Here is a 13,445-nt window from a genome sequence, read left to right on the forward strand (position 1 = left end):
GTGTCCTGTGGTTAATCTATAAGGGAGAACTGGTTAAAAATGTTATCTCCTAAAAATAGGTGCTTTAAAAATGTAAAATGTAAACTTAACAAGAACTAAAAACTAATTAATTCAATTTTAATAGAATAAGTTAAGTTAAAATTTCACAATCTGTGGCAATTCTTGGTAAGCATTTAGTTCTTACACTGACCTGTAAAAGAACTGCTCTGATTTATGAATGTGAGAGCAGTCAGCTTATGTAATTGGTTGGGTATTTGAACAGAGAAGCACTGCGGATATGCTTTGCATGGTTTACACACCTGACCTTTACAAGGCAGTACAAGCCTCTGTAAGCTCAACATTTTATGATTGATGCCCTGGACTGCAATGTCCTTGAAGCCTACAGCAGCTAATTTTAAGTGAAAGTTTTAATTGAGGTTTAATTTAAACTTAAACTGCATGGGGCAGTTTCTCAGACAGGGATTAAACATAGTCTTGGACTTTTTATTGGCAGTTTAAATGGAGATTTCCATTGAAGGGAAAATTTAGTTTAGACTTAATTCCTGACTGGACCCATAACCAACCCCATAAATCAAAAGATTCTGATTTGCAGTTTTACGTAGCATAAAGAAATGAGTGCTTATTTTTAATTTAGTTACACCCATTATTGTAATTTAGGATTCATTGTGTATTTGTTCTTAATAAACAAATAAAGTAAAATTATGTTTAAGTAATAGAATCCGTTAAAGAGCTTTATGAAATATGTATTTGTAGGTTTTACTATAAGTGAAAAAAGAATGTAAGTAATTTTGAGTTGCTCATAGGCTTATTTAGATTATACGCATATGTTAATTTACAGGAATGTTATTTAAAATTGAACTCAGAGACAGTCTGAAACCTGTAATATGCATTAAGTGTTCTCTCCCAGTGCTGGGCGATATGGGAAAAATAATATATTGCGATATGGAATTTTTTATATATCACGATAACAATATATATCATGATATACCACATTTAAGTATGTTTTCAGTTATTCTTCCAAAAATATGACAAAATAATATAATTGCTTACTTTTTTCCACCTTTATTTCAAAGTGACATTAAACCAAACTTTCACAAATGAGAATGACTACCTTTTAGTGCAGCAATATTTATGTATTAAATGAAAACAGATGAGGTAGATTTTTTTTCAAAAGAACAATACGTCTCCATTGTTCAGCTATCCTGAGTTTAATAACATAAAGCAACATTATTATCACTTATATAAACCGAGTTTATGCAAATAAACGATAGAAGTTAAGTAGCACGATAGACACTTTTCTATGGTCCCTCCATAAAGATTAAATGCACCCTACCAGCCTAACCTGTTCTGTTTTCTCCTTTACAAACTCTCCGTTACTTTCAAGAACCAATGTTAAGAAAAGGGCTTCACAGATTATTGCAGATGTGGAGGATCAGATGATTCTGGAACTGTCAGAGGGATATCATAACTGTGTGCATGGCCTGTGTGAGGGCTTAGCAGAGAAAAAAGTTTGGGAACAGGTTTTTAGGCTGCACACAGTTACAAACATCTGAGCTGATGGATAAGGAGAAAATGGATCTTCTTTAATGAGACATTTCCCTTCAGCAAACTAGAAAAAATATATTTTTAACAGTTTGTTGATGTCCATAAATGATTGGTATATATACGATTTTCTACATCATTTGGACCCAACATATTTTTTAAAAGCTCTAGAATAACATGGATGAAAATCACATTATCAAATTCCATGAAAAGTTAGGCATCTAAGATGATTATCAACCCTTAACACTGTAAAAGGTTGGCTTATTTGGGCCCTGTTCCATTTTCACAGGCCAGCAGTTGGATGTTTTTTTGTATGTTCTCTTTTCTGGATTGGGCAAAGGCCTGGCAAATAATATCAGTTTTGCCTTGTGATCTAAACCATGTGGGTACCCAGTCTAGACTTAACATGTTATAATAAACACTTAACATACATATAGGCTGGCAAAATAGGTAACAAACAACAGTTGAGATCATACGAACAATCACATTCACAATTTCATATCCATTTCTTTCTCTTCTCTCAACACTAATCAGTTAATTAAGTCCTTTTAGAGTTGCAGTGAGGGCAATAAAATAGAGAAATCACTAAAATGTGCTGGGCAGGGGGGTGCCAGGACCAGGATTGAGAAATACTGAAGTAATGCAATTAGGAGGAAGTGTTGTCAGAACTCAATGGTCAGCTGAAAAACGTTTAGCTAACGTTCAGGAAGTGATGTAATGTATACTTGTGTCTGCGCAGGTTCCTGTGGTAGCTGTAGTAGGATCAGGAGGTGGCTTCAGGGCGATGGTCGGGTTCTCAGGGGTCATGAAGGCTCTGTATGAGTCTGGGGTTTTGGACTGTGCTACTTATGTTGCCGGCCTCTCTGGATCCACCTGGTATGCTTATATTTCACCCTTCTTTCACAGTGTGAAGTTCACTCATCACAACACTGACAAGTCTAAAAAATCTAAAAAGTCTAAAAAAAATCAACTCCATATGTTATCCATCGATTTATTCAGTATCAATTTATGTCGTTCATCTATTATAGTAGCTTAGTCTCTTTTCTCACAACTTTCTCATTATCTTTCCTCAAGGTATATGTCTACATTGTACTCTCACCCTGAGTTCCCCCAAAAAGGTCCAGAACAGATCAATCAGGAGCTAATGAAGAGTGTGAGCAGCAACCCTCTCCGGCTGCTCCTGCCCCAACACATCACCAACTACGTCCAGGCTCTGTGGAGCAAAAAAGCTGGTGGACAGCCCGTCACATTCACAGACATCTTTGGCATGCTGATTGGAGAGACGCTCATACCTGCTGTATGTGTGAAGATGAATACTAAATAAAGTTCACTCTATAAGGTCCAATATATCTAAAACAGTGTTATAATTATCCATCTATAATGATTGCAATCAATATAAACAATTTTAAAACAAGAAGTGGCACTTGCCACATAAACTTTAGTAAACAAGATTTTTTTTATAGTTTTGTTTAAAAAATAAGGAATGTTCTGCATGTGTCTGGATGTGTGGTGATCTGTCTCGGTTTGTCTCTGTACAGAGGATGGACATTAAGTTAAGTGAGCTACAAGAGAAGATAAATGAGGCACAGTCTCCGTTGCCCCTCTTCACCTGCTTGCATGTCAAACCGGATGTCTCTGAGCTTATGTTTGCAGGTAAGGTGAGGCACAGATAGATACAGCAGTGTAGAAATGTTAATTCAGGAGTTTCTGTGGTATGATTTAATGCAAAAATGATAAAATGTTAATAATAAGACCCAGTGTCATTGCACAAATAAAAGAACAATCAAAATAATAATAATAATAATAATAATAATAATAATAATAATAATAAATAATAATAATAAAAATAATAATATGCATGGGAATGGGAAAATTAATAGGAAAAAATATTTTCCCATTCCCTCATGAAAGGGAAAAAATGTAAAAACATGCACATATTATCACAGAAGCATGAATAATAATTTAGACAGATATGCTCTGGTACAAAACATTTGAACTGTTTTGAAAGAATAGCCATTCTATTTTAACACTTTACCCTGCTGAACTGCAAAGACTCAACCAGCAACATTCCACAGCCACTTAATCTCCAATAAATCAATCAAAGGAAACCTGAAAGCATCCATCAGTAAAGTATGCAAACCTCCTACATGTTCTCCTTTTAGGACAGGCATTGTTATTTTAAAGCCCTGAAGAAAAGCACAGCTTTGTGTGCAGATGCCTCTGTAACTGAGTACGAGCATCAGACACTCTTCTAAACAAGCAGTACGTCAGTGGAGTTCCTCTGGAATTACAAGCAGCAGTGCCCAGCCCTGGGGTTGCTATCTTTGGGATATCCCTGGAATTTCTTTACTTTACATGATGGCTTGTTTTACACTGGAAATCTGTGAAGTCTCCTCCCTCAAGAGCTTGACTGACAGACGTGTTCCGCTTATACATATTAGCATACATAAAAATTATACACTAATACAAATAAATTTATCAGAATTATAAATTTTTTTTGCTGTTTTATTTTTTTTACATAATCTATAACTGGCAAATAAATTTTACATTGTGGTAAGCTGATAAAAAATGTATCAAAAGAAATATAATACAATATTTTTACTTTAATGTCCACAAAAATTAAAGAACATGTTTGTCCTTCTCACGTAAAGTTGCCATTTTGCAAGGGGGTTGTATGACAGCAATAATATGGTCACTGGCACAACAAATCTTTGTATTGCTTAATCTCTTGAAATGAAAAGAAAGAAAAAAAATCCACTTAGTGTAAAACCATTTGAATTCATGTCAAACTGCAAAAATAGACACTGTGTTAGTTAGTTGCCTTTACTAATGCTATTTATTGAAGGTCTTACCTAGACATTTAGACACATGTACAGAGTACACTGTAAACAGATTTTGTAAACAATTCTTAAAAATGGGGATTACAGTATATAATTTTAATAAATACTAAAGGCTTACATATGTGACTTTTTAAATACAAATATTCTTAATACATATTTTTATTTTAAGGTTTTATTTATTTGTAGAGAATATAGATACATACATACAAGTTGTGGTGCTGAAGAAACTATTAATAGTTACCTTTTTTGTAATCATTAGCTGCTCAGAACTAAAAAGGTGCTAGTTGTAGTTGTTATGCTCTCTTGCTTCTAATGAATTCTTAATTAAACATGCTTTTCTAGACTTTTAATGCCTGCAGTAAAAGACATGCTAATCTGCTAATTCTTCTGATTCTTTTCTTATATCTCCCAAAAGCACTTAATTGTTATTGTTCAGCAGCATCATAGTTTATGTTTAGTGGCTCAGCATGTCACTGTTATGTAAAAACATGCATAAAGCAGAAGGTTTTAGTGACTGTCAAAAGGGATTATACAGACAGGGAAGGGTTTATTCATCAAAGTGCTTCTTGTTTTCATAGGCATTTTCACACAACACCACCTGTCTTGTTCTGATACTATATGAATACGAGTCTACAGAAAAAGCATAACATGCACTCGTTTGTCTCTCAATAGTTTGAAAGCTCTTTTCTTATTGATCACACATTTCATACAGGAATCTGCAGATACACTTTGAGCCATTGTTACATACTCATGTAATTGTGCAAGACTAGAAATGACGCATCTTCTTATAGGCAGGGCCGCCGTCTTTGTGAAAACGGAAGCATATTGTTTAGCAGTGTGCTAAAACGTAGACTTGTTTTTGTGTACTTTCACAGACTGGGTGGAGTTCAGCCCCTATGAGATTGGCATGGCTAAATATGGCACGTTCATGCCCCCTGACCTTTTTGGGAGCAAGTTCTTCATGGGAACCGTTGTCAAGAAATATGAAGAGAACCCTCTGCACTTCTTAATGGGTAACATGTCATTTCTCTACATCACTACTGTCATTCTTCTTTGACAGTGTCCTGTACAGTATGGCACTGTCCCTGTTCAAACACACTGTGGAAATGGAATTTGTACTTTGAGCCACTCCTAAAGGACATGCTTTTCACATGCTTTTTCTGAAAGCTGAGAGAACTGGCATTTAAAGTAAAAGAATCATATGGACTGGCGCAGAGGCGTAATGTTACACAAATACGCCTCAAGTTACCTAGCAATGTGAAGTTCTCACAAGATGTTTTCTGCCTGCTTCACCAGAGTAACATAGTGCAATTAGCAACATGCTAAACCCAAAGCAATGCCAGCTTTAGTCTAGTCTTTTTATGAAAGGTCAGTGGAACATCAACATTGTTTTGAAGCTGTAAAAATGTCACATAAAGATGCAATAAACTGTCTGGGACACTGTCTCCTCAGGAATGCATCTGAAGCTCCTAAAGTAGAGTTGAATTACAAATGGTAAATGTGGTATGCTTAATTTGTCATTTAGTGGACAAATAGCGATTTCACAGATCATTAGGATAAAATCTAAATTAAGATCATTTACAGATCATTTGCAGGTCATTCTTATGCTCTGTGTGCAACATTAATTATAAGCTTGTTTGGGAAGTCTAGTAAGAAATCTGGGATTCTTGTTGTTTCTTTAATACTATATTAACCAAGCCCATGTGTGTGTTTCTGTTATATAGGGGTTTGGGGAAGTGCCTTCTCCATCCTCTTCAACAGAGTGCTGGGGGTGAAAGATGTCAGTAGTGGAAGCACTATGGAGGAGGAGCTGGGTATGATACTGTTTTTTTCTCACATTACAGTGACTAAGATTTTCTCACTAATCAAACTTAGTTCTGATTCGTACTGTAATATACTGGAGGTGGGTGGATGTAATAACCACGTCTGTTTATGCAAGCTTTTCCAAGTACATGGTCCTTTTCTGTCTGCAAGATATAATGCATAATAGCTGAACAATATATGTGCTGATAACAAATACACTGAAAGTTTACTTTTGGACAGCAGTCAGACACTTCCAAATCACTGGTGTTTTCTGCAGCAGATTAAACAATCAATGACTGTGTATTAATGCTTTATATATTAAGGATTTTCTTCATGTTTATAGATAACATTATGTCTGACAGTATGAGAAACTACATAAGCCTGTTGGAGATTAATAAATAACTGCAAACAGATTTAAGGCATGTTTATGCTAATTTAAACAGGTGAGCTTCAGTATTAATTGTATCTAAATAATATTCACAGATCCAGTGAGATATAAACTATGTTTTGTCTCATTGTCTACACAGAGTGATCTTGCAATATATGATGTTTAAAGAATACTACAAGATAGAGCAGAGAGTGTGTGAGAGAGAGAGAAAGAGAGAGAGAGATAGTATAAGGGCTGCATTTCCTGTCTGATGGTTATCAGATTGCTAAGCTGATGTTTCATCATTTATTGACTTGTGTGGTTACCTATAGCATCTGCATTTGGTTCCTGTGACAAGCTAGTTCCACTTTTACAACTGCTTTTCGCCTTATCATCAGAATAATTAAACAAATTAAAAAAAGTTATTTTGCTTTCTGTAAAAAGGAACAACATGCTAATGCTCTTTGCTGAAGCAAAGGGCTTAACCTACCAAGTATGTAAAGTAAAAAAAAAAATAAAAGCTAATAAAATTGTGCTCTTCTGTGTAATTGATGCATCAACCTTTCTTTGTAACGTATTATATGTTCTGTCTTAAGGCCACTGTATTGATCATTTAACGGCTATTATTCTTGCATTTCTCTCAGAACAAATAAAGCCAGAACACATCGTGGGGGTAGACAGCCAAGATGATGAAGAGCCACGGAAAGGTGAGAAATGTTGCTTCACCTGCCACTATTTAAATCTATAATTCTAGAACTGTGGTATAAAAAACATGCAAATGTGTTCCTGTCTTGGTGTTTAATGCTAATGTTTTACTACAAACGCTGCATTTGGCTTTTGGTTCTAGCTGGTGTAGAAGATGATCATCGACATGCAGAGGCCAGCTGGATTCAGCGCATGGTCACCTCACTGTTTAGTGACTCCACCCTGTTCAACACGCGTGAGGGCAGAGCTGGGAAAGTGCACAACTTCATGCTGGGCCTGAACCTGAACGCTAGCATTCCCTTCTCACCCTTCACTGAGATACCAAGCCCGAACAGTCCAGATGAGGAAGTAGACGCTGTCACAGGTTTGCCTTAATATGTACTGGTCTGCACAAGCCTTAGTAGCTCACCCAGAATACTGATCAATGTTTTTATTTTTTACAATAATGTGGAAGACTGGATTCATAGGCTTGACAATTCCTTGTAAAATGTACTGGAATAGTAATTTGTAATTTGGAGTAAATTTTATTTCTTTACATATCTACGCTTAAGATCTTTTATATATCTTTCTCTCTCTCTGATTTATGAATGCACCTCAGACCCAGACGAGTTTGACCGCATCTATGAGCCACTAGACGTGAAGAGCAAGAAAATCCATATCGTGGACAGTGGCTTGACCTTTAACCTCCCCTATCCTTTGATCCTGAGACCTCAAAGGGGTGTTGACCTCATTATCTCCTTTGACTTTTCAGCTCGGCCTAGTGATTCTAGTCCCCCATTTAAGGTTTGTATATACACATACTTATAACAAATAGTGATGAATCTCTGTCCAGATGCAGATATTTAAGCAAAAACCCAAAGCAGCATAAATGCTGCTATTTAAGCAGACTTGCTAATAATCTGATTGTATTTTAACTATACTACTCATCACTAAAGTTACCTAGATCTGTGGTTGTGGATGAATTGATGACAAAGAATGAAACAGTAGGTTAGAATTAAAATATAACAGTGTTGTCATATGCATCTGCTCAGGTTGTTGATTTAACTTTTCTTTGCCTGGGTGTACTAACACTAGAATAGCAATGTATAACTTCACTCTCATTCAGCAACAATGATACAGTTATCACAAGAATTCTGTATAAACACTAACACTAAAATGTGTATTTAAATGTGATTTAAAATAACAATAATAAATGTGTAATACTAAAAAATTCAAATCCATGATGCCTGTACACCTTGTGTCATACACTAAGAGACAGGTGCATTCTTGAAACTCAAGTACAGAAACCAACCATTTTGATCAAAATGAAGTGACTGGCTCTGTGTGGATTTGACACTGACACAATAGTTCACATTACATTTAAAACAATTTCTATTATTTGTATTTGTTTCACTACAGGAGCTTTTGTTGGCTGAGAAATGGGCACGCATGAACAAGCTTCCATTTCCAAAAATTGACCCCAAAGTGTTTGACCGGGAAGGGATGAAGGAGTGCTACATCTTCAAGCCTAAAAAGGGTGACAAGAACTGTCCTACTGTCATTCATTTTGTCTTGGTTAACATAGACTTCAGGAAGTTCAAAGCGCCGGGTAAGTATGTTCAAATATAGGTTTGTTATAAAATAAACACAGGGTCATAAAATCTACAAACACCACTTAGATTATTAATTTGTGATGTTAGTGATCGTGTTTGATTTCACTGGTAGCTTTCAGTGCCTTCATTAAGAGGGGTAATGTGAGAATTGTTACTGCTTAGCTTCTAGCAGTAACAGAATGTTTTTTGAGTTTACCAGAACACACTATAATGAGTAGATTTAAGATCTGAGAAGGATGATAATACATTAACACAGGTCTGCAATGTCTTTTGGAGCCATTTCTAAACATTTGTTTCTAATCCAAACTTTAACTTTATCAGTTCAAACAATGTACAAGTTGTTGACCACTTTGTCAAGGTCTGGAAAAACACCCACACAGTCACCCTATGCTGAAGGGAAGCTGGTTCAGATTTTAGAAACAACCCAAGAGCCACAGTTCTGCCATAAACTTAAAGCTGCTGAAACATCAGTGTCAATGTCTACATTCAAGGCAGGCTTTCACTGCTGCCATACAAAAAAGAACACCGCTGCTTTTAATTTGACCCATTTAAACTTGATTAAAATATCTAAAAAGATTTCTGAAAGATTTTTTAAAAATGTAGTAACTTGGCCAAAATGCCCAGGAGGTTACACATTCAGTTTTGAACATACTGTAATGCTGATGAAGAATTGTCTCTTTCCTCTTTCATTTTTTTAACATAAATTAAACAGTCAGCTGTTAAAAAATTGACACAATTGGTTGTTGCAATAGGATAGTGAACCCAAACACACATCAAAATTGTCTGTTGATTAAATAAATTGTGGTAACATTAAGCTTTTGGGCAGGCCTTTCCAAAGTCATGGCCTGAAAAAAAAAATATCTTAGTTCAATGTTCAATCGGAATTCTGCCAGAAGCTTGTTGATGTATGTGTTTGTAGAGTGGTATGTAGGTTTGTAAAGGACATTAAGAGTGGTGTTGGTGGTTATTTTGCAGGAAGGCATGTGTGCAGCATATGAGCTCTAAAGTGCAAGAGAATGAGGTCACTTAACACCTTCACTCAAAGACCACCTTTGGTACACAACTGTAGGCCATAACTTGGTTACAGTTAATGTCAAAGGATTACATTTGATGTCAAATTGCTATCAAGGATTACACTGGACTGATTGTAGAAGCACAAACACTTCATACTCTTGATCATATAATGTGCCATTTTTTTCATGATCTAAGCATTTTTTTGTATAATTGTATGTTTTGTGTTTCATTACTAAACAAAGCTCTTGTTCTTTTGATCTGAAGGAGTTCCACGTGAGACTGAAAAAGAGAAAGAATTTGCTGACTTTGACATCTTTGATGATCCTGAAACTCCATACTCCACTTTCAACTTCCAGTATTCCAACCAGGCTTATACTCAGCTGCATGACCTCATGGAGTTTAACACTCTCAACAACATAGAGGTGAGGAAGCTCTTAGTCTTATACTGCCTTGTGTTCTGAGCACATCCTCTCCATGCCCCCAAGTTCCTGAACATATCATGGGACAATATTTAGCCACAGTATCCAGAACATATTATGCTAATTTACAGAAATTTTAAGTGGATTTTTATATTGAGAAAAGTTCTTGTTGGCATATATTGTAGGTATGTCTGAGAGGTCTTTTTGTGAGATTAAATTCTTATAAAGTAGTAGTACATACTTCTACATTATCATTTCATTTATAATAATTATACTATTTCACTAGATAAAATTGTTAAATTGCCTAGAACACTGTACTTACTTACATATATCCACCAATTCAAAATACCACAGTTAATTCACTGATCTTAAAGAGCACAGTAATGTAAACAACTTGTTTTATTCTCATTATTTAAGGGATAAAGAGAGTTTGAAAGATTAATGAAATACAGTTTTATTTCAACTCCACAAGAAAAGGAAATATATGAAATATAAAGTGTAACATCTAAAGAGATTCTTAATATATCCCTGAAAATAGGTAAAAATACATACACTGACTAGATTTAAGATAATTTAACTGTGTGTGCATTATAACCATATAGGATCACAGAGACTCCTCTGGCATGTAACCTGCACTGGTTGCCACATCCTGTTTGGAACAGATAAAAACAGAGATCTATTATGATGAAAATAAAGTGAACTCTAGCTACTACACTATGGGCCCTATCTTACACCAGCAAGATGTGTTGCAGCAGTGCACAAACCCGTAATGCGTGCCTGTTAGTAGCTACGCAAAGTTTTTCATCAACAATATACAGAATGAACGAGTATAAATGAGCAGATCAGATTCCTTTGCTGAGGAGCGCTGAACACATCCATGTAGCTGTGCCTCTAAAATAGAAATGTGCCAAAGTCAGAGCGCACTTAGATCCTAAAATGTCTTAAAGGATCTTTAAGATCTTAAGGATCTTAAAGCAAGTGACACACTGAGTGGTTTATTTCACATTATGCCCAAATGATTATGATTAATAAAGAGAATTAATACATGCCTTTTTTCAAAATGTCCCTGTTGTTTCGATACTAAAGACACACTGACATCCCATAAATCAAGCTGCACGGTTGGCATCTCATCTATAAAATAGTCAAAATGTCAAAATTTTAGTAAACACTGTTTCTATTATATGCGTTCATCTACTTTAAGTTGCACCTGTTGCTGACACAGATTTGCAAATGCACACACACAGATTTTCTAGTCTAATGAAAAGTATTGCAGGTGAAAAAGATTATTTTAACACTCTTGTCGCTGAATACAATTATATCTTCCCAGCAATGCTCTAAAATCTAGTAGAAAATTCCAGAACAGAACATACAGAAAAAAGCAAAAAGCAGGATAAACTATTGTATAATATTCTTACTTTTGTCCATATGTTGTAGTTTATATAGAACAAGCAGCTGTGATAATCTGTGGCTGCTAGTTAAAGACTACAATACAATATAATATAATACTGTAAATAAACTTATTTATAAGAACACTTATTTTGTAAATATTATTTGGTTTTAACTGTTTTAGTTGTTTAGCTGAGCTATTGTCTCAGGCACTGTCCTCTATATTTTTTCACCAGGTAATTAAAGAGGCCCTAAAAGACAGCATTGTCTACAGGAAGGAGAATCCATCTCGCCGCTCTGTCTCCCTCTCCCTGAATGAAATCCAGAACAAGAAGTTTCTGAAGAGGGAGACCAGAGGGCAGGCCCATAAATGAATGGACGATCCTCACAGTTGGTGTTACTGGATGAGCCATTTACAGAGTATGTGGACCTTGGGAAAAAACAGAGATATTGGTGAAGTTTTATTTAACTAAAGTTGTATTTAACTGTTAAACATGTGCTCTAATGAACATAAATTATTACATTGAGGATCTGTCCAAGAAAACTTCCTCGGCGCACTTTGTTCCACAGCACAGGTGTCCCTAGAGTTGTGTGTTTACAAAGGTCTCATTCTCACTGAGAATGCCTTGCTTTTTTCATTAATATATGTCTCCATCAAATGTGAATTTAGACTTGGGTGTGAATTGCAGCCATTAAATTGACAAGATATGAGAACTTATTTGTAGATTTTTTAAATATCTACAGAATGCCCAATAAATACATTAATGGTGTGCTTAGCTGAAAAATATAAATGTTGGCCTGGGCATGTTTTTTTTCTTTAGGTTTGCGCTCAAGCTACAAGGCCAAACTAAAAATCTTATGGAGTGATGTCTACTATTTGTTTAAAGTGTAAAGCTAAAAAAAGCAGTTTGGACACCAAATGTGTCTTGACTGAGTAAATATCTTTGAGGTTAGGAGATCAGCTAAAAATAGAAGACGTAAATTAGAGTTTTTGTTGAAACATTCCTCTAAGGAGATGGAATGTGGAAATACTGGGGTGCCTAAATACAGTCAAACTGTACATAAACCTTCATACTAACCTTCTCAAACATTCTCAGCAAAGGTATTCAATAACAGTGTGTTTATTATTATTAAAATACCTTTAGAGTTAATTAAATATTTTCTCAAAGGTAGGATAAGTGCAAAGATTTTCTGCACTTTTTAGACATGGGAGTCCACACGCATAGGGTTGAAATAAATAAAAATAAACATATTTATTTCTTATCTAACACCTTAAAGATATTGTAAAGCTATGCTTCCATGTGTACACTACTCTTTATTCAGAATATTTTTTTCTTATTAGTCATGTTTTATCCGGACAAAATAGTGCTGGTGTGAAAATGCCCTTAAACTAATGAAACTAATGACTCCTTACATGGATGGCAAAACAGGTATGCATATTGAAATCCAAAATAAGAAACAAAGACCTGTAATATACAGGTGTATCCAGCAGCATAAATCCAGCAGCACACAGTGGTGAATTCACACTACAGAGCAGGAGCACAGCCACATACATCTTAAAGCTGGACTGTGCTAGGTACTGTTCTACACTATTGTATTGTATTGAATGTACAGCCCAGGTTTTTGTTTTATTGTCTGCTTGAGGTTTTATGACATTTGCATGAGACAAAGAGTATGTAACATTTTGTTTGTTTTCTGTTAACCATAGAAAGTACATTTCATTGTAGAAATAAATAAAAAAACAACTGAATGTAAGTGCTGTTGTTATAAAGAATAA

The 13,445-nt window shown here is 35.3% G+C and overlaps 1 protein-coding gene across 2 annotated transcripts in view; it reads left to right on the forward strand.

The window, feature by feature from the left end:
- Positions 1-13,445, forward strand: part of pla2g4ab (phospholipase A2, group IVAb (cytosolic, calcium-dependent)) — a 32,900-nt gene extending 19,455 nt beyond the window's left edge. For both annotated transcript variants that reach the window (XM_007245416.4, XM_015604817.3), the window contains 11 exons: positions 2,282-2,418; positions 2,617-2,839; positions 3,081-3,195; positions 5,258-5,395; positions 6,107-6,196; positions 7,197-7,259; positions 7,400-7,621; positions 7,856-8,040; positions 8,656-8,845; positions 10,128-10,285; positions 11,905-13,445. In XM_007245416.4, coding sequence (XP_007245478.3) covers positions 2,282-2,418; positions 2,617-2,839; positions 3,081-3,195; positions 5,258-5,395; positions 6,107-6,196; positions 7,197-7,259; positions 7,400-7,621; positions 7,856-8,040; positions 8,656-8,845; positions 10,128-10,285; positions 11,905-12,042 — 1,659 coding nt within the window. In that variant the 3' untranslated portion in view covers positions 12,043-13,445. The remainder of the gene's footprint in view (positions 1-2,281; positions 2,419-2,616; positions 2,840-3,080; positions 3,196-5,257; positions 5,396-6,106; positions 6,197-7,196; positions 7,260-7,399; positions 7,622-7,855; positions 8,041-8,655; positions 8,846-10,127; positions 10,286-11,904) is intronic.

Source organism: Astyanax mexicanus, chromosome 1, assembly GCF_023375975.1.
Source record: "Astyanax mexicanus isolate ESR-SI-001 chromosome 1, AstMex3_surface, whole genome shotgun sequence".
NCBI classification, from domain to species: domain Eukaryota; kingdom Metazoa; phylum Chordata; class Actinopteri; order Characiformes; family Acestrorhamphidae; genus Astyanax; species Astyanax mexicanus.